General features: G+C 45.1%; 1 protein-coding gene across 1 annotated transcript in view; it reads left to right on the top strand.

The window, feature by feature from the left end:
- The window catches only part of LOC102309614 (partitioning defective 3 homolog B), a gene marked incomplete at its 3' end in the record, with an annotated part of 144,079 nt that overhangs the window by 103,061 nt on the left and 20,198 nt on the right, over positions 1-20,820 (top strand). Inside the window, 5 exon segments of the mRNA XM_005925930.3 lie at positions 267-425; positions 3,974-4,109; positions 10,095-10,200; positions 10,500-10,630; positions 14,334-14,378. Coding sequence (XP_005925992.2) covers positions 267-425; positions 3,974-4,109; positions 10,095-10,200; positions 10,500-10,630; positions 14,334-14,378 — 577 coding nt within the window.

The following is a 20,820-nucleotide window of genomic DNA, read 5'->3' as shown; positions in this document are numbered from 1 at the left end:
ACCTCACAGACGCACTCAGTGAAGGCCACAGGTGTGTGTGAGCGAGCGTCTGTGTGAGCTCTCCATCATAGCTCAGTGATTTCCTGCCAGCGCTGAAAAGAGAGAATGTCAGACCGCACAGCGTAAATAAACGATATTCAACATGTAGCTGTCATTAACTCACAGGCACGTGTGTTCGTGCATGTCGACAGAGTTCATGCAAAGACATATCTGCAATGCAAACTGCAGAAAACGCACACATCAGCAAACCGCTCTGTGCTTTACAGGATGGACGCCTGCATGTCAATGACCAGCTGGTGGCTGTAAATGGAGAGTCTCTACTGGGACGCCCCAATCACATGGCCATGGAGACGCTGCGGCGCTCCATGTCACAGGAGGGCAACGTCAGAGGGACCATCCAGCTGGTGGTGCTGAGAGCTTTAAAGGTACAGGTTTTGCCATGTGTGTCGTTTTATATAACAGATAGATGAGCTAAACTAATGAGCCAGTGAGCAGTTCGTCATGTGAAAAACAATTATCAACAAGTCTTTTAATATTATTTTTAAGTAAAAACATGAAAAATAAATAAATATATTTAGGCTTCAGCTGTAAGAGACCAGAAGATGTTACTGAGGCCTCACAAGGCTGTGGATATGGGCTTCTTCAGTGCTTCAACCTGCAGATTAAACAGGCTAAAGCAAATACACCTGCAGTAAAGCCTTCATAGAAGGAACGATGTCTGCTTGACGGCAATAATGAATTCTTTCAGACAGTATTGTATATCCCTAAGTTTGTGCTGGTTTAAATATGTTTGATCATTAGTAAAGAATTATTGTATTTGTGAGCAGCAGCTGTATTTATTAGGATAGGGAGGGATTAAATTGTTCTGTGCTGCTGTAACACCATGTGTAATGTTACAGAGAGCTGTGAAACCTGGGGGTAAAAGGACACTCTCGGGTGGGTGTGAAGCTTTACATGGATGAACAAACTTAAACACATAACTGAAATGTAGAGAACAGACACTGAAAAGCAGACGTTTTAGGAGTTTACTGGTCTGGAGCATCCAGGTGTGTTAACGCGATGCCACAGTTCTCCTGGATGTCCCAGCAGATTCATCCCAAGAGTCTTCAGGCCTCACGTAGCAAGTTACACACTTTACGTATAATTAGAGAAAAACTAAACCAGTACAGCTTCGATCCAGTTATATTTATGTAGCGCCAAATCACAACAACAACAGTTGCATCAAGGGGCTCAAACAGCTCCTCAGACACCTCATGCTGTCAGCACGGTGGTGGAGGGGGGTGATCTGGACACCACGGCGCCATCGAGTCGTCCTCTGTATACCACAGTGTTCTGGAGGCAAACGTGAGGCCTCGTGTCTGACATCTAAAGCTTGGCCCAAACTAGTTTCCACCGTGCTGACAGCAGGAGGTGTCCGAGGTGCTGTTTGAGCCCCCTGAGACAACTTTGAGACAGCAGACCTCAATGCAATGAAACGCTGTAGCACGATGCAGCATTTCCTCCACAGTCACGCGAGAGACGACAAAATCCCACAGAAAACTGTGACTTCCAGCTGTTGCAGCTAAAGGTGATGCTACAGGCGACTGAATCTTTGGGTCTACTTCATTTTTCACATGACTGCATATAAATGTCTGGGTAATATATTTATCTTGTGTGTTATCTCTGCCTTCCACCACGTTTGAAAGCCCCTGCATTCTTCACACTGTGTCTTCTCTGCTTTCAGCGGCAGCAGCAAAAGAGCGTTTACGTTTGTGTGTGTGTGTGACGGCGTTCTTGACTCAGCTGTATCTCCTTTCTTTATAAGAGAAAGAGACACTTTTCATCTCGCCTGCTTTTCAGCCGGTGCCTTTTCCGCGGCTCTGTAGTCCGTCTGTAGAAATCCTTGCACGCACAAAGCCAGGGTTGTGGGCTCAAGTGTGGATGACCCTTCGGATGACCTGCTGGTTATTGAAAAAGCTATATACGCCGTGCAGTGTGCTCACATACAGGCACCCCAAACACACACTCAGAGATACAAATCAACACGAATAGATGCCGTTCAGAGAAGGTGTGTGTATTTAGAGCCACAGATGCAGTTTAAATGAATAAACTGGACTTATATCAGTTAACAGCCTTGTTAAGGTGGGATTTAGTGCATTAGTTGGATAAACTGGAAGCTGGTTTCATGCATGCATGTAGCCGTGTGATTGGGCTTGCTGGGCTTAGGCCATCCTCCCTGTCAATCACCTGACGAGGAAAGCAGTGAGATCCATCAAAGAGGCCCCGTCACCACTTTGTCTTAAAAATGGGGGGGGGGGTGATAAAGGCAGATAGATAAGAGACTGTACCTTAAAAGCTTTTTCTGGACTCAACATTGATGCTTTTCAGTGTTAGAAAAGTGCAGCGCTATATCTTCCCCTCCCTGAATCGTGTAATTTTCTCTCCCTCAGTTCTTCTGGCTGTGTTTGTCTCTCTCTGATCTCTCACTTCTGCTGCTCGTCTAATACAGGACCCATCCAAACAGCTTCTGCCTGCATCGCTATGATTCTGCAGGTTCAGCGGGAACGTTGTTCTCGACCATCGGTCCTTCTGACGTCCCAAAAAAACAAGAAGCAGGTTTTAAACATCCACCCCGTTGATTCTTGCTGTTGGTGCTCATCATGCAGAATAACACCAACGCCAAAAACAATGCAGTGAATGTCACCTGATTTTCAGTCCTTTGATTTTCCCGTTTGGCTCAAATGCTGTTTGTAGAGCAGCGCTCCTCCCATCCTTGGAAAGTCTTTCTTAGAAAAAACAACCACGAGCACAGAAAATGAGGCCGTGGTGTAAGTGCCGTGTGACTGTGAGCCGTGTTTTTCTACTTTAGCGGAGTGAACAAAGTCGGTTTCTAATGGTTTCATATTCAGAGAGGTGGACGAAGTCTTGTTACTGATGATTATTGGAGTTAATGATGAAAATAAACAGAGAACGCAGACATAGGGTGATGCATTGTGTATCTCCAGCATTCAGGAGAAATCTGATTGCACTGTAATACTAACTAATGGGAAGCATGCTGGGGGGAGCCAGGAAGGGGGCCTGCTGGATGCATAGGCTGGATTGGAGTTGGAAGGAGGCTGGGCCGGGTGTGGGGTCAAGAGTAGGACAACAAGGAGGATTTATTGCACACAGGGCGTTGTTATGTCTCCTTTGTTGTTTGAGAGCGAGGATTATCCAACGCAGAGGGGGCAAATACAGCAAAGAAACAGAGTACACTGAATCTCAAAGCAGCAGCAGCATACATATGCATGCATGTTAATGAATCCAGAGAGTTTTCTGCACCCAAACACAAATGACAAATAAATGCAAATTCAATTCCTAAAGAAATAATACATGCACAACGAGACACATCGACAGTATAATCAATGCTTTGTTTGATAGCGCAGGGCCCTCAGAGGGCTGTTCTCTGAGGGGAGAGGTGTGACAGTGTCATCCCACCATCATGCGCCGCTGGAGACCCGACCGCCCCGCAGTCCTTCCTGTTACACTTCGCTGTCCCCTTCAAGTCTGCTGCATAGTTGGTGCATTGTAATGTTCTGCACACACATCCACACGGACCCTCGCGCTCACCATGTGATGATGAAATTTACGTCACCGGGACTCGAGCGGACTCGCGGCGGCAGAGCGCATAATCGAGGTTTCAGTGCCACACACTGAAAGAGGAAGCAGTGCTGAAGGTGCTTCTAACCCTGTGGGGGCATGGGAAATGCAGTCCCCTCCGTCACCTTGACCCTGTACTGTCTCTCGAGTGTCTCCCTCGGATTCGCTTCACTCGGCGTCTTATTGTGTTTGAAAACCTCTCACACGCTACTGCTCGTCTCTCCGTTTAAATGCAGTCCACATGCAAAACAAGTAGAATCCAGCACGTCACCCAGACTTCATCCAACAAAGTATGATTCACATCTCCTTTTTGTTTTATTTTGAAAGTGTTGAGCGGTCTTTGTTCCCGTTTCAGGATCAACACGGTGGATCCCCCAGTCGCTCATTTGACAGCTCCTCTGGCCTCTCTGCACCGATGAGCCCGATGAACGGTCAGGCCGCTGAGACCGTTCACCTCCCTCTGGTGACCAACGCCATTTATGCATCTAACGGTGAGTTTAGCATGTTATATAACTGCCCTTCAATCATGTGGCGCTGACCTTGTTGCTGCTGCGAGCACCAAACGTGGATCTGAGTGCTGCCACCCACTTCTGAAGGCTGTTTGTTTGTCCTTGTCTGTTGTCCTAAAGTTTGATATGAGAGCGGTTGTTTTGTGAGGCTTTGGGCCGCTGGGTCGTTTAAATGCAGAGACCTCAACAGGAAAAATCAGAACTCTGCCATGTTGTTGTGGTGAGTTGGACCCAAAAGCAGACTTCTGAAGCAAACTGGATAAACAAAAGAGGAACCTTCATTCTGGAGGAAGGCCTGACAAACTGAGCGGGATCACAAACACACAATCTGACAGCGAACAAAGGGAGACCGCGACTGTGTATACACGGGAGGGCGACTGTGGAAACACCTGAAACTAATCAAACAGGAAACAACACAGAGGAAGTGATGCTATATACAACACACGAGACAGGAGACTATCAAAATAAAACAGGAAATAAGTAAAAGATGAAAACACCTTTCACAGACAGAGATTTCCAAATGAAAACTGAGCATCAGTCCAGCTCTTTGTCTCCTCAGCCCAGGTGAGACGCTCCTGATGCTGTCTCAGGTTCAGGAGCTCCTAGCGACGTCTCCACATGGTGACACCGGCCTCAGCTTCACTTCCATTTTATTAAAATAAACTGAAATCACAACATGCCTCATTCAGCCATTCGCATAGACACTCTGTATCTAACATGCACGTTCTGAAGAACGCATCAAAGGGCCTTAAGCCAAGTCCTCACCTACAGGAAGTGATTTCAAACTAAAGGTCCATTTGGTGACCTCAGGAGTGTAACATTACAGGAACATGCTTGTTCATGTCCCCTCTGCGTGAATGATACGCGCACGCCTGTTTCACGTGTTCCTGACTTTATTCTTTTCTTTTCTTTAGTTTTCTTTTTACTGTAAAAGCTGCATCAAAGGTGGGCGTGTCATCTGCACCGAGTCCAGCAAAGAAGCGAATCTGCTTATTAATCACAAGAAATAAACAACGTCTCTCAGAGAAAACAAACATAAACAAAAAGCATGATCTCGCCATCTCCAGTTGACTTAATTAGAGGGTATTCTGCTCCCGTTTTTCTCTTTTCTTCTTCCTCTCTCTCTGCTTCTTTTCACTCGCGTGTCCCTCGGGGTTGTTTTGTTTCTTACTGGAAGGTTCTGCCTGTGAGTGCGCGTTACAGAGCGCCTTCTATTGTCGCCGCTGTCCAGGTATTACAGATGTTATGGAGACAAAATCTGATGTACACTCGTGATGTGAATCAGAGTTTAAGCATATTTGATGGTATATTTGTCCTAATATAGAGAGTTTAAGGCGGCTGTGCACATTTGCATCGTCCTCAGTGTCTGAATGATATCAGTGTGTGTGTGTGTGTGTGTGTGTGTGTGTGTATTGGTTCAGGGATTTTCTTTGGCCAGTATTAAACAGTGCTGTGTTTCTGTGTGTTTACACTGAGGCTGGCAAACAGCTCTGACCTTGAACACACTCTGCTGTTCAAATTCACCTCAGCTATCGTGTCATTTACATACACACATTAGTGTGTGTTGGCATACAGTAGCACATTCTCAGGCTGTGCGAGTTGTGTTGTGTGCTTTCACTGGTGTGGGAGTGTGTGTGTGTGTGTGTGTTGTGTGTGTGTGGTGTGTGTGGTGTGTGTGTGTGTGTGTGTGTGTGTGTGTGTGTGTGTGTGTGTGTGTGTGTGTGAGTGTGTGTGTGTGTGTGTGTGGGGGTGTGTGTGTGTGTGGTGTGTGTGTGGGTGTGTGTGGTGTGTGTGTGTGTGTGTGTGTGTGTGTGAGTGTGTGTGTGTGCGCGCGCTGGCCTGTGTTTTCACTGTTCTAATGAACTGTTTCACACACTGCATCCACAGTTTTTCTGGCACGCGGTCCAAATTAAAACACTGCACTGTTCTGTGTTTCAGAATAAATTCAGCGTGGTGATTCCTTACATACGCATCCATGCACGTCTCTTTCTCTTATCCATCATCTTCTTCTTTCAGTCTTCATTCACTCTTTGTTCTCTCTCTTATCTACTTAAGCTTAAACTCAGTACAGTTTCACATTATGCAGTCTTTCCAAATTTCCTCATGTTTATGTATTTAAACCATCACTGTCATGGACCACAAATCAAAAAAACAATTTAAGAGCACCGTTTACAGATGAAGATCACTGCAGAAAGTAAAATGTTTTCTGGGCCTGAAGAAAGTTAACACAGAAAAATAACCTTAATGATGTCATGCAAGACTTGAGTCAAGCTCTAATGTGGGATCCATCCCAGGAGCGTGCCAGGTAGATGTAGCCACTGTGAGGTCAACATTATTCCACTGCATGTCTTTATCCCGTCTTCCTCCTCTCTCCAGCCGGTCGCAGCAGATGGCCCCGCCCCTCTCTGAGCCTGGTTCTGCTGGAGGTTTCTTCCTGTTAAAAGGGAGTTTTTCTTTCCCACTGTCGCCAAAGTGCTGCTCATAGGGGGTCATGTTAATGTTAGCAAACTGACACACAGATCTGCTGGTAACAGAAAGAAACCAACTTCTTTGATGGTCTGCATCATCACATCTGTCAGATAATCTATTAACATGCCCCAAACACAGTGCACAGCTCCAGCCGGGCAGACGAGGATCTGATATAATTACTGTCGTCCGTCAAAGCAACAGCGTCCCTGACTGCAGTAACCAGGTGGATGAATAACAAATCCAACCAAGAGTTTTATGAAGGGAGACTAAAGACTTTATTTTGCACCATGTTGTGTCTGTAAATGTGCTTTTTATGGCTGTGAAGTTTCTTTTACCTGTGAGTTAAACCGTCCTCGTGTGGCACCGCGAGGAGCTGCAGTCATAGTTTTGTTGTTTGTTTTTTCAATTCAATTCAATTTTATTTATATAGCGCCAAATCACAACAAAAGTTGCCTCAAGGCGCTTCATAGATACAGAGAAAAACCCAACAATCATATGACCCCCTATGAGCAAGCACTTTGGCGACAGTGGGAAGGAAAAACTCCCTTTTAACAGGAAGAAACCTCCGGCAGAACCAGGCTCAGGGAGGGGCGGGGCCATCTGCTGCGACCGGTTGGGGTGAGAGAAGGAAGACAGGATAAAGACACAGGATGGCACATTTTGAAAAATATCATTGAACATCGAAGTTGAAAACTATCGTTACAGGTCCCTGTTTATAAGATTCGGTTTAAAAAGAAGTAACAGAAACACCACGGTCTGTAAAACCTGGCAGCATTCATGAGTTCTGTCGTCGAACGAGGCGATGTACGATTTTCAAACTGATGCCATAAATGTTTCTCACCTCAGATGAGGTTGAATCTTAAGGTCAGAGGTCAAGTTTTCTGTGAGTCTTTTGAATGTGATATCAAGCATGTCTCATAGGATTCTACATGGGATGTTGATGCTATATAATATTTAATACTATGTTTCTCACCACCATTGTTTGTACTGATGGCATTCAATTAGATGAAACTTTATTAATCCCTCCAGGAAATTCAGTTTCATAATTCAGGCATATCGGCATGCAGGGAATAATATATGGATAATGACACGTCATCTCATTATGAGTTTGTTATGTCACAAAGTTCCTGAATATGTTTTTTATTGGAAAACAAAATTGTTGTGATCAGAAACATTTTCACATGGATTTATATCTAAACCTTTAAACATGCTACACATGCATCATACCCACATAAGTAAAACATAAAACAGTAACTGTAGAAAACATTTCACGTATATTGATACAACAGAGAAAACAACACTTGAACCTTTTTCTTTCTGCACTACAAACATGTTAAAGTGCGTTTAAAAAGAAAACAGAATGAATATTTACTGAACATAAAGTTACTCCCTTCAAAGTAAGAGCGTGAGCTGCCTTGTTTCTTATAGTTTAAGTTATAAGTAAATGCACACTTCCTGCACTCTCGTGATATTCCCCCAGCTATCTGTGGAAGCCAGGATGCCTTTTAAAGGTGTTCCTACACGTGTACAGCAGTAATCAGCAGCTTCTCTCTTTATCCGGCTCAGGTTGGACGTTTGTAGGAGCCAGATCTGCCTTTCTTTGTGGTTTTGGGTCATTGTCCAGCTGAAAAAACAAACGGATACTTTCCACGCTCATGCAGACCCACTCAGTGCAACCTGACTCATGCTCTCAGATCATTAAGAAGACCAGGAGTCCCAGCAGGTCTCTTAAACAATTCCAGCTGAATGAACTGCATTAAACAGCTAAACGCTGAACGCACCACCAGTGCACCCAAACTTCAGACTGGTTCTGTATTTGTAAAACGAATGCGCCGGTTCCCCACGGCTGCTAAGAGAGAGATGGGTGGGGATGATTGGACCAACAAGCCGTAGACAAATACAGATGACAGGAAGGAAACGTGGAGTGTGGAAGAAGAGGATTCATCTATCCTCTATTGGAGCAAACTGATACTGAGCTATCATCCACACAACAAATGCCTTTTTCCACTTCAAATAGAGGGAGTCAGTGTGTGTGTGTGTGTGTGTGTGTGTGTGTGTGTGTGTGTGTGTGTGTGTGTGTGTGTGTGTGTGTGTTTGACAGTTCAGCTGATTAAGGTGCTTGCAGGGAGGAGGAGAAAAAAAGGCTGAAAACTGAGTGGGAGATAAAATGATTTATGGGAGATCTGAGAGGAGAGATAAATGACAGCCAAAATATCAGATTGCAAGAAAGGCAGCAGAAGAAAAATAAAGCAGGTGATTAGTGCAGAAAGCGAGCGGGAGGGAGGGAGGGAGCTGAGAGGCTGCGATGCGTTCGGAGGCCGCCGCTTTCCTCTCCAGTTGCAAACGTCTGTGCTTTCAGTCGCACGTGTGCAGAGCGTATAAAGGACGCTCGGCGAGGACGGCGCTGTGTGGCAGCTATGCACTCTGAGAAGTGATGACTGTATGTAAATTACGCTCGAGCGGATCGTGTGTCTGTGCATCAAGTTGTCATACGCTCGTTTATCAGGCGGACGCAGCCATATCACTTCTGCACATCTGCACCAACTTTTGCTGTGGTTTATCTCTCTCTTTACTCTTTGCTCATCCAGCTGCTTATCTGTCCCTCCGCTTCCCTCTCGTCTCTCACTCGCTTTAGTTTTTATCCTTAAGACTTTCTGTCTGCGAAGCTTTTCGTGAGAATCGCTTTAACCCACTTTCTAATGTTCTCTCCTCACTAAAGGCGGGTTTTCTAAATATTTAGAGGAGACAACAATAGATCAGAGTAACACGTGTTTATTTGACGTGTTCCTCCACCCATTTTTTTGATTATTAAATAGTCCCCGCTAATGGCTTCAGATGTGATTGTGAAACTGCAGCTACATGCAGCTGCAAGCTGAGGTGGAAATCAGTGTCGGGACTTCCTCAAAACACTCTGGCAGCATAATTCACTTCCTTCTGCTTCCTCCTCGTGTGCCGTGTTTGAAAGCTGCATTTGTTATACTGTCGTCCTTACAGCAGACTCACAGTGCAGGCAGCTGCTTGGATGTTTTCTGCTGCATTGCTGTGCACCAATAATCATCTCTGTCTCATTAACAGACAGCAGAGCAGAAATTCAAAGTGTTGAATGTAAAAACTACACAAGCACCTCCCTGAAAATCTAAATAGCTTTTGTGATTGGCCTGTTTTTAAACGATTAGTAAGATAATCAATTATTATTATTATTGCCCCAATATGAGGAGTAATAGTCATATCTGACAAATATATTTTGCCTGTAAACAAATACCCAAATAAGCGTAACAAAGAGAGAGAACCCAGGAAGGGCCATTGCATACGTTCCCATCCCGGCTGGCACTGCGTGAAACGCCGAGCCGTGACCACAGCAACACGGACGAGTCGGCTGTACGAACATTCGTTTATTTATTTATGGCCTGATTCTAGAAAAGATGCTTGGTCTGTTTTCTCAGGCTGTCGCGTCACCACTGAGGTTTTTATTTTAAATCAGATTGATTTCTTTTCTAGTAACCAACGGGAGTTACTCTCACATGGATGAGGAAGAGGACGGGCTGCTGTATGGACACGACGCTGATTTCAGCAGCTCCAATCAAAACTCTTATCTCCAGGAAAGGTGAGTATTTGTCTTCTTCAGAGGTTTTTACAGACTTACTCTTTATCCGCATGTTGGTGTCACCATCACAAAAACATTCGCTGAACTGTTGCGCACATTATTATCTTTTAGCCGTTCCTAAAAAATAACATTATTGAGCATCAGTGTTTCCTCCTTAATGTAAGATCATTGCTCCTAACGCCGCTGCAGTTATAATAATCGACGTACGATTCCCTCCTGTGTTATTAGAACAACACAGGATGCAACTTCCACACAAATAAAATCAGGGCTCTGTTTGCCTTGTGTTTCATTTGTTTAAGGGAAAAGCCTCACGTCTCCAGCCCGGCTCAGCCCCAGTCTCCCACCCAGAACCAGAACCAGTGGCAGATCCAGCACGTCAAAGCCTCGAAGAGCATGGACCTGGGTACGACTCAGAACCAGCATCACACTGGTGGGGACATGATCTTTCCTCATTGTGCGCTCTGCATGGTGGCTGCGTGCATCCTCACATACATTTAATATTCCTGCTGCATGACTGCTGCACCACCCATGCTCTCCACAGCCGCATGCAGACTGACACCTGTCCCACTGCATGCAGGTGGGACCTCTGCAGAGTCACTGGCTGCAGCTTTGTGTTTGTCTTGTGTGCTTAATTACATCCTGTACTAAACAGAATCAGGTTCATGTTAAAGAATAAGCCGTATATGATTTTACATTTCGGGGCCTTGGACTGAGAATAGTGTGATTTGGCTTCTAGGAGTGTGAAGCTGCAGCATCTTTGTGGTTGACCTGTGAACATCCGAGACTTCCAAACTTAAGAAAGCGAGAAACAAAGTGCTAACGCGATGCAGGCTTTAGCTGCAGCTTCATTATGTTTTTTTATTCATGCAAACAGTGTGAGGAAGGTGATGCTGTGAGCTCACATCTCCGTCACCTGTTGCTCTCTGATTCGAGGGTGTGGAGACATTTCAGCGACTGTCTAAAGTCAGCCGTAGAGATGCCGCGTCCGTGTGCGTGCTTACGCCTGTGCTTGTGCATACATCAGTGTAATGTGACAGCGGATGCAGCAGCACAACAAAGCATATTGTTTCAAATGTCACTTCCCTCAGTCCTCCTCCTTCAGATGTGTGTGTGTGTGTGTGTGTGTGTGTGTGTGTGTGTGTGTGTGTGTGTGTGTGAATGAGACAAAGCAGAAGACTACTTGAGCTGCTCAGACGTCTGTTTCTACACGAGTAACAGACTGATGGTATGCACCACATGCCTGTACATCGCCTCCTTTGTGTTTTTGCAGCCTCGATCTTCATTAAATGCACGACAAATAAATAAGGATTTATTAACCGATTGCTTGAATGGCATGTTTTCATTGCCAAACCATCAGGCAGCCACAATAACAACATCATATTAAGAAACGCCTCCGTTTTTTCCTGTACTGACAGCAAAAGAGCAAAATTCAGCTTCGCACAGAAGTGCTGCAGAGGGGAGGACCTTACATGTTTGGGATAAATGTTATCCCTCTAGGCTGGCCTGAAGTTCTGCTTGATCCCTCTCTGTTATGTTGCTATTCCCAGCATGCCCTGGGTCTCTGTAAAGTCCAGAAGAACATATTGCTCACACGTCACAAACAAGGCGAGAGCGCTGAAGCCGAGAAGATTGACATGGAAGAAAAATGGGCTAATTTTGGTGACACGTTATAATCTGGCTGTGACTCAGGGTGTAATGGAATTCATTAGGTATTATATTTACCTACAAATACTTAAAGATATTAGAATTAAGAAGTAAAGTATAAGTACTCAGTTTCCCTCTGGGACCAATAAAGTCTCTCTGATTCTGACGTAAGTTGATGTAACTTCCAGGTATTTTACAGGAAGTTTGTCCTGGCTCCGTCGTTATAAGGTCAGGGAGGCCTGGGAATTATTTTTGGTAGAGGAGCAGACACCATATCACACTTACTTTGCTAAAATAAAAGGTCTGTTCAATAATAAAACATCCATCATGCACATCAATGCTGTGAATATTAAATAAAGATGTAAAAATTCAAGGTTAATCCATCTATAACATGACCCCCTCCCTGCAAACTTCAGATGGAAGATTTTGTTTTGTTTTTCTGCAAAAATACCAAGAAATGTGCTGAGATTTACTTACAGTGTGATTATTTCTTTGTTTCCTGTCAAAACAGGTGAATTTTCACCCTGTTGTAAGAGTTCGTAGGTAAATATAATGACATTATAATCTCATGTAATAGACGGGAATTACTGCCTTAGTCGTGTCGGCCTCATCTTTTGGTGATGGTTTCTGTGATGGCGCTTCGGGTGAGCTTCAGTGGTTTTGTAAAAGTTTATAAGCTGCGGCAGAAAAGCCGCATTTGTTATCGCACCAAACACAAACGGAGTCATAACCGCAGCCCAATATTAACCACAACCGCCTCGCCAGTTTACTCAGCTCTGCTAATTTGAGCATCAATTAGCAAATATGTCTCTGTCAGCACACGTGCCTTTGCATCGCCGTATGCAAATCAGGTTTCTCTCATTAGTGCTGTAAGTAAAGTCTCAGGATCATATCGAGTCACGAGACGCGCGTGAGCACGGATTCCTGTTACGGAGCTCAAAAGGAGACGAATCGCGTGCACGGACACGCGCAAACGTCACCATGGCGATGAAAGATTTTTCACTTTGTATGCAATCATAGCTGGACGTGAAAAAAGTTTCTAGCTGAATTCTTTTTTAACTTTATTTATTAGAGGCGCTTTCAGCTTGGCACTATTTAATTAAAGTGATATTTCAAAATCAGGCAGTTTTGGATGTTGTATGGCTGCTGCAGCAGCAAAGAGCACAGCAGCGCCTCGGCTAGATTTAAGTGTTCATTTGCAGGCGATTGTTAGGAAAGCTGAATGTATGTGAGTGCAGCAGGGCAGCTTAAGACTGAAGCAGGAAGTGTTTGCTGACGAAGCCTCTGAATGCTGCTCACTGAAGACTGCGTGGTTAGAGACGCTCAGGGGTCAGCGAATAATCCCGTCATTACACTTTTGCTCTTTTCACAACCTGTAAATGTAGTTTCATGTAAATAGTTCATGCAGTTGTGTTAATAAGTGCCACGAATGTGCTTTAGTGAGAGCTCATTATCTTCTTTCATATAACGACCACGTTCCCGTTAGGATCCCACTTCATGCTTCTGTGTGTTTATATAAAAAAAGAGCAGGACGCAGTTTTCATCTATTAATTGGTGGGTCATTTTTATTTAATTTGTCCTGATTTCATTTTTCAGTCCAATTAAAAACTGAAGAATTATTTAAGATCAGTTGCAAATGATGAACGCCTCCCTCGCTCACCGCCGTCGCTGTCGCTCCTTCTCTGTGCAGTAAACTTTGTTGGCTTTCGCTCGCATCCTTTTCCCTGTGAATTCAACCAAAACTTCATTTCTTCAGCTTCGAAGGCTGAATTTGAGTTTTATAATCATTATAAAAGTAGGCGACCGGCCTCCTGTGTGTGTGGTAACACAACACCGTGTGCAGCACATGCGTGATCCCCCCGCTGCCGGGGAATGCGGTGCAGATCGTGTCAGATGCAGGCAGTTTGGCGGCACGCTTCAGGCTTGGTTTTCATTAGAAAACTATTTGCTCAGAGAAGCCGTGTCACTGTGTTTGATGCAGCTCTGCTCATCAGCTTCTTGGCTTCAGAATAGAGGGAGAAAAAGCAAGAGGGGGACCGAGGCGGAGGCAGAAAGCGTAGGACGAATTAACAGCGAGAATGTTGATCAAAGGAGGGAAAGAAAGAGGAGCGACGGGCTGGATGGACGGGGTGTAACTGAAGAGAAAAGAAAACAGTGAAGTCGAGACGCGAGCGGCAAAAGGGCAGAAGGTGAAGGGACACATGGGGGTCAGAGGGAAGAAGACAGAAAGGGAGGGGAGATGACAAATGAAGTGAGAGCAAGGGAGGAAGGGAAATGACTTAGCAGTAGCAGCGAAGCCGACCCGACATCACAGGAAGCAGAGCGGCTGCCCCGCCGTCGTGTAAAATGAGACAGAAAACACAATATTGGTTTAAAGAGCGACGGTGAGAGCAAAGAGCGGCAACGTCAGAAAGTAGAAGTCCAGTAAAAACAAGCATTTTGGCGAGACAGGCGTGTTTGTATGTTAACATCAGTTTCTTGTGTTTCAGTGGCAGATGAGAACAATGTTGGATCCCTGGCCGGAAGCAATGCAGGTGAGCCAAACTCCCGAACACTCCTGTATGATCCGTGTCGCGCACACATGCAGCACAGAAACAGTAAATGAGAAACTGCGGTGTAAACACATACATGCTGGACACGTTGAAGGTTTCTCTGGAGACGAATGGAAACAAAATTTGCAAACGAACCAAGAAAGAAGAGCAAGGCCTCGCCTCACAGACGAGACCGCTCCTGAGGATAGGAGAGAAGGATGTAAGGGAGGACGCAGTCGTCTAATAGGAAAGCTGAAGTGCGGGCGGGCAGAGATGCACGATGCTTCAAAAGCTTTCACCACAGCGGCCGACGAGCGCGTGTTTTTAAAAGTTTTCATCGGAAACTTTTCTCTTTCTCTTGCCTTGAAGTCTCCAGCATTACCTTTGCGGCCTCTTCAGCATTAAGAGCACTCGTCGTTGCACTCTGAGTCTGCCTTTATCCTCCTCACTCAGTCCAGCACTTCTCCCACTTCATACGTGCTGGTACAGACTTTTATTTGTTAGCTCCATAACAATAAGCATGAAAGACAAGTTATGGAAACAGAGATTTAACAGTAATTTTATTAGATTTGGACCATAATGAGATAAAGATGCCGTGTCTGTTCCTCTTTCCATCATTCCGGTAAAATGATGAGGAAAACACACTTTTCCCTTCGGTTTCTCGTCTTTGGTTTGGAGCTGAGCGAGTGCCGGATCCAGAAAATGCGAGTAAGCAGACGAGGAAAGAGGGCGTGATGAGGACTGAACGTAAAAATGCAAAGGTGTGGACAAAAGTCCCAAACAAAGCTCTGTCAGCTTAAATCAACAGTGATGATGATTGTGGACTGTTACCAGGAGGGAAGACTCGAGTGTTAATAATAGTGTTTATATCCTGGTACTCGCTGACTACGACTGACAGATTGTAATTCAGGATTAAACTGTGGCCAGATTTACTTGTTTGTGCTCGGTCAGTCTGTATTTTCTTCGCTCTGCTGCACTGCCGGCTGCTGCCAGTTTTGAAGGTCCTGCAGGATAATAATGATGATGATAATGTGTGCTCTGCCCGGTAACTCAGGGATGTTTTCTTTACTGGACTCCTGGATATCTGACATGTCGTATACCTCACCTCATGGTTTCAGGCCTGTTGAATGTCCAGTAAAGACACTCGGACACTTTATCTGGTTGGTTTCCAGATTATTTTCCCAAAGCCCGTTACACATTCCCCGTACCTGTTGCCTGTCAGCGTGTTTATAAGGCTGCACAGCCCAGAGAGCTGTTAAAGAGAGTGTGTGCCTGGCAAGCACGACAGCCCACTTTCCTCTTCTTTAATCCAGTTTATAACTGAAATGCTTCCAGCAGCCCCACGATAGGCTGTCAGGACAGCTGCACGGACTTCGGAGGAGGGAGAGCGTAAAGTGGGATGGGGTGGGGTCCTGGGAAATGAGCAGTTTAAAGACAATGACTTCTGGGAATGTTGTTTACACTTCCAGCGATGGTCTTTCCCTCCACAAAGCCAAAGAAATCTCCGGACAACGACATCACACGTTCACCCACACACACGCGTGAAAGCTGTCGCCGTCATGGTGATAGTATTGTAATGGAAAGTCCCCATCATCCTGTGGAAAATGTGAACTTCATGTTATATTATAGTTCTGCTGAATTTGAGAGGCAAAGCGATGGAAATAGGCGACCATGTTACAGACCGTGCGTGTGCATGCATGGAAACTTTCCCTTTAAAAGTGAGTGCGTGCACGTCTTTGTGGCTAAATGAAAATCCCACGTGTGGAGGCTGCAGATGAGCGAACGGTCTTCAGGAAAATTTTCAGAAATTCTTGCGATAAATAAACACAGAAAAGCCCCGCTTTCACATTCTGACAAATCGTGTCGGGGTTTGTGGTCAGACGTGTTTGACGTCTTTGTGGCGGCATCGAGAAATAGGAGCTCCGTCATTCTGGTAATGAATCAAACGAGCTGTGGAAGAGGAAACGCCGACAGAAGAGATGCTCCCAAGTAAACTCCACGAAGATTACATGAGTCATTATTGGCTGCACTTGCATAATCAGAGCACATTAGCTCGTATGGTTCAGTAGTGCAGACTCATCCTTTAACCGCTGTGAGAAGGACGACGGAGTCAAACGCACAAACTGCTGACAGGACGTAAGCGGTTGCAGCTGTGCTCCGAGCCTCGGGTGATGAAGGCGGCCTCGAGCTGTGTTTGTGAGCCTGCATGCAACAGTGCACGAGAGCTGTTTCCATGTGAAAGTCAATTGTGGGGAATAAACAAGCTCCAGAATCGAGAACATTTCCATCCACGCGCACAAACGCCCTCAGTTGTTTCTCAAATATGCGCGAGTCCTTAATACAGATGCTTCCTTAAGAAGTGGGAAAGAAAAGGTCTCGTGTGTTTATACTCACTCGTGTGAGGTTTTTTCGCCTGCAGCAAACATGTCTTAAACTGCCAAATTTCTTGTATGCCTTTGTTGCAGTTTTATGTCTTTGTATTGCCGAGTTTTGCTTCCTCCACCCACCAGCAGCCCTCGCTCACTCACTTTCTTGCCAACGCCATTCAGGCTTAGAGGCTGGCAAACAGGCAGAGGAGCTTAGGACGGACAGCATCTCTCTGAAAGTGTGTGTGTGTCGGGGGCCAGAGTGATGCTGAGGGACCCCGGTGCAGTCCATTGTCTGAATCGCTCCCCGGTGAAACTTTGACTTTGACAGCAGTCGCACGCTGACAACACTTTGCCAATTTGCGTCTTCAGAGAGCCGCATCTCTCTGGATCCCCTTCTGTCTCCTTTGTCTCTTCCTTCCTCTCTTCCTTCCTTTGTTTCCAGTCTCTCTGGCTCTCCCAGACTTTGCTTTGGATTTAACCTGAAAGCCACCTTGTTAGGCTGATGTGGATTGATGGATTAATTTGTCGCAGGGAGAGCAGCTCAATTTGTGTCTCGTGTCAGCGTGGCTGCGTGCACGCGTGCAGATCGCGCTCGATGCCGCCTCGCATTAGCTCCTACCGGCTGTTATTAGAAGCAGTGACTGCTTTTCCATCATTCTGTGTCTTAACTGTCTTTGTGTGCACCCTTGGCTCTGCGCCCGTATACCTAATGACCTTTGACCCCTCTCCGTCTCCCCCAGTAAGCCAATAAAGGTAAGCAGTAATCGGGAGATGGTCAGAGCTGTCGCTTCTCGCTGGTTTGGCCATTCGTCCTTTTCAGGCTTTACAGGATGATAGCTGACGTGTGCTGCGCTGATGTTGTATGATGCATGAGACGCTGCACGTCGAGGTGGAGGCCAATGTTTAAGATTTCCATCTTTTAGCAAACCGAAGCGAGAATCTACGAGCCTCCACAGCTCGTGCATTAATGAGTGAAAAATAGATTCTCTTCTCCAAACAGCTCGTGCACATGGATCTCAGATGAAGGAGTCATTATCCTGCAGAAACGACACATTAGCTCTTGTTGGCAGCGAGGCCGGCGACCATCTGGTTTTTGGGGCGGCGCTCGTGGAAGTCCTCCGTGCTGCATATTTGCATTATCGTTTCTTTCGGTCAATTATTATAGCGTCGCCTTTCAGTCCAGCTGCATCTGCGTTAAGCTCTGTGGGAATCTGAAAATAAATACTGAGACGTGAGATTGACGATGATGTCACGTGTTTGTACGATGCCCGTTCAATTATTACGGGCCCTGCGGGATCGGAAAACCTCATTTCGTCGGCCGGGATCTGCACACATATAATAAACACAAACCAGACTGTTTCACACACACACACTCTTAGAGATGCTTCGTGTAGCCTGCACACCTCACCCTTTAGATCATTTTATTTTGAGGAGGAATTTTTAATTAAGCGTGTGTCTTCTCTAACGCGCATGCCGGGGCCGGGTGGTATTTGTGCTGTGATGTAATGCTTTTCTCCCCCCGATGGGACAGTGGGAGAAGCTGGATATTGTCTTTTTCCATGGAAAAGTGGAGCACGGAAATGGAGCTGCGTTTCCTTATTGGAGCGTCCAAAGAGCGCTTGGGTTCATCAGAAGTTGGGGCTGTTGTTGGGTCTGCTGGCTTTGTTGCCGCTGCCTGCTGCTAAGCTGCTCCTTAGTGTAATTTTGACTTTGAAAGTAGCCCACTGCCTTCCTGCCAACAAAATAGCCTTGGGATAGCTTGGCATTCTCTGTCTTTGTGCTCTGTTTTTAATTTTTTATTTATATATTTTTTGTTTTTCCTCTCTCTCTCCCGTTGTCACTTCCATCCTTCCTCTTTCATTCCCAGGCCTGCTGTCTTTGTTTCTTTCTTCTTTTCTCCTCTGTTTTTCTCTGCCAACCCCCACCTTCCTCCTCCTCCTCTGCCTCCAACCATTTTGATATTCTTGTCTTACTTGTGATCCCCCCCCACACACCCCCCTCGCTCTCTCTCACTCTCTAAAAGCAGCTTAATTCTATCATCTTACAGTTGGACAGCAGTAATTACATTTATGACACAAATCCTGCTACTCAAAGCAAAAAATGTTTGTGAGAGCTTGTGTGTGTGTTAGCTATATATCTTTATAAGTGATTGTGTGTGTGTGTGTGTGTGTGTTCCCTGATTACCCAGCCAAACACCACAAAGCTATTTATAAAACTTCAGCTCATCCAACTACCGAGTGTTTTGCAAACAGTTTTTGGACTCGGAGGTCAGCCTGTGTTTTATTAGCTTCCTTGTTCCTGTTTTGCTTTTTGAAGTTTAGCAAATAACACACGCTTTATTATATATATGCAGTTAAGTCCATACGTATTAGGACAGCAGCAGCATTTTTGTAGTCTTGTCTCTGTCCAGTCATTTCGGGACATTTTCTCGTTGTCTCATTGTTTAAACACAGACGTGATCTGGAGCTGATCTGGTTGCTGGAACTTTCAGGATGAGGTCCAAAGAGGTGTTGATGCAAATGAACGAGGCCACCATCAACCTGAAAAACCACAATAAAAAAGTGGAAAAGTCAACAATCTGCTGCATTCTTAAGCATCACCATCAAGTTTAATTGATCTCAATTCAATTCAGTTTTATTTACACGGCGCCAAATCACAACAACAGTCGCCTCAAGGTGCTTTATATTGGAAGGTAGACCCTACAATTATACATACAGAGAAAAACCCAACAATCATTGACCCCTATGAGCAGCACTTTGGCGACAGTGGGAAGGAAGCCTAATCTTGAAAGTAGAGATAGTGTCTGTCTCCTGAATCCAAACTGGAAGCTGGTTCCACAGAAGAGGGGCCTGAAAACTGAAGGCTCTGCCTCCCATTCTACTTTTAAATACTCTAGGAACAACAAGTAGGCCTGCAGAGCGAGAGCGAAGTGCTCTAATAGGGTGATATGGTACTACAAGGTCACTAAGATAAGATGGGGCCTGATTATTTAAGACCTTGTATGTGAGGAGCAGGATTTTAAATTCTGGATCTAACAGGAAGCCAAAACAGGAGAAATCTGCTCTCTTTCTAGTCCCTGTCAGGACTCTTGCTGCAGCATTTTGGATCAGCTGAAGGCTTTTCAGCGAGTTTTTAGGACATCCTGATAATAATGAATTACAGTCGTCCAGCCTGGAAGTAATAAATGCATGAACTAGTTTTTCAGCGTCACTCTGAGACAGGATATTTCTAACTTTAGAGATGACCATAACATCTAGTCCTTTTACTGCATCTACTTAAAGTTATCAGGTGAAAGTGGTGCATGGGGGGTTTCTTCTGTCACGCAGCAGCTCAACAACTGAAAACTTGTATTTAAAATGATTTTGTTTGTTTGTTTTTCTTTGTTTAAAGGCAGAGTACACGTAGCTTCAGCCCGTTAGCCGCAGCACACGGTCCTGTTGAGCTTCTGGAAGTCATAAACTATGTAATCATACTGTCAAAACAAATACAGATGCTTCTGTCGCAGCGTTACAGTTACACAGCTAACACCCTGTCATACTCCACGGCATATATGAAAATGCAAATCAAGAAAAATGAGTCACCCGATGTAAATAAGATTTGGGAGTTCAGCAGGGACTAACGAGCTGAGACGGTAAATCATGTGCTAAATGCTAACAGCACATAAAACTTTTCATAGTTTCGGTGTCGTAACAAAAGGTTGTTGGACCACAGCTGGAAGGGAACTGGTCTGTCTGCAGAGTAGACACTGACTGGGTTATATTTGCTTTTCTTAAACTGGTTCTAGTGGTTTTTTGTAGGTTTGGCTTTGATGTTCGCAAGGAAAAGCATGTTTTGCTGATGGCTCACGTAAATCTCGTGTTTCTCATTAAAAAAGTAAACCTGAAAGAATTTGAGTTTCAGTCTCAGTTTTATGACTTTTGTTGGAACATTATTGTTTAATTGTTTCATCGGTTCAGCTGTTCGGCTGTCGCTCCTGGGTTGATCCAGTCTGGAGTAATCACCTGGCGCTGTGGTGATTCAGTGTGCCTCTGAATGTCATGCAGTGTTTATGGATGTGAGTCTGACATGTTGTGGCC

Source organism: Haplochromis burtoni, unplaced genomic scaffold, assembly GCF_018398535.1.
Source record: "Haplochromis burtoni strain Fernald_Lab_line unplaced genomic scaffold, NCSU_Asbu1 Contig_74, whole genome shotgun sequence".
In the NCBI taxonomy this organism is placed as follows: Eukaryota; Metazoa; Chordata; class Actinopteri; order Cichliformes; family Cichlidae; genus Haplochromis; species Haplochromis burtoni.
This window is presented reverse-complemented; position numbering and strand designations above follow the sequence as displayed.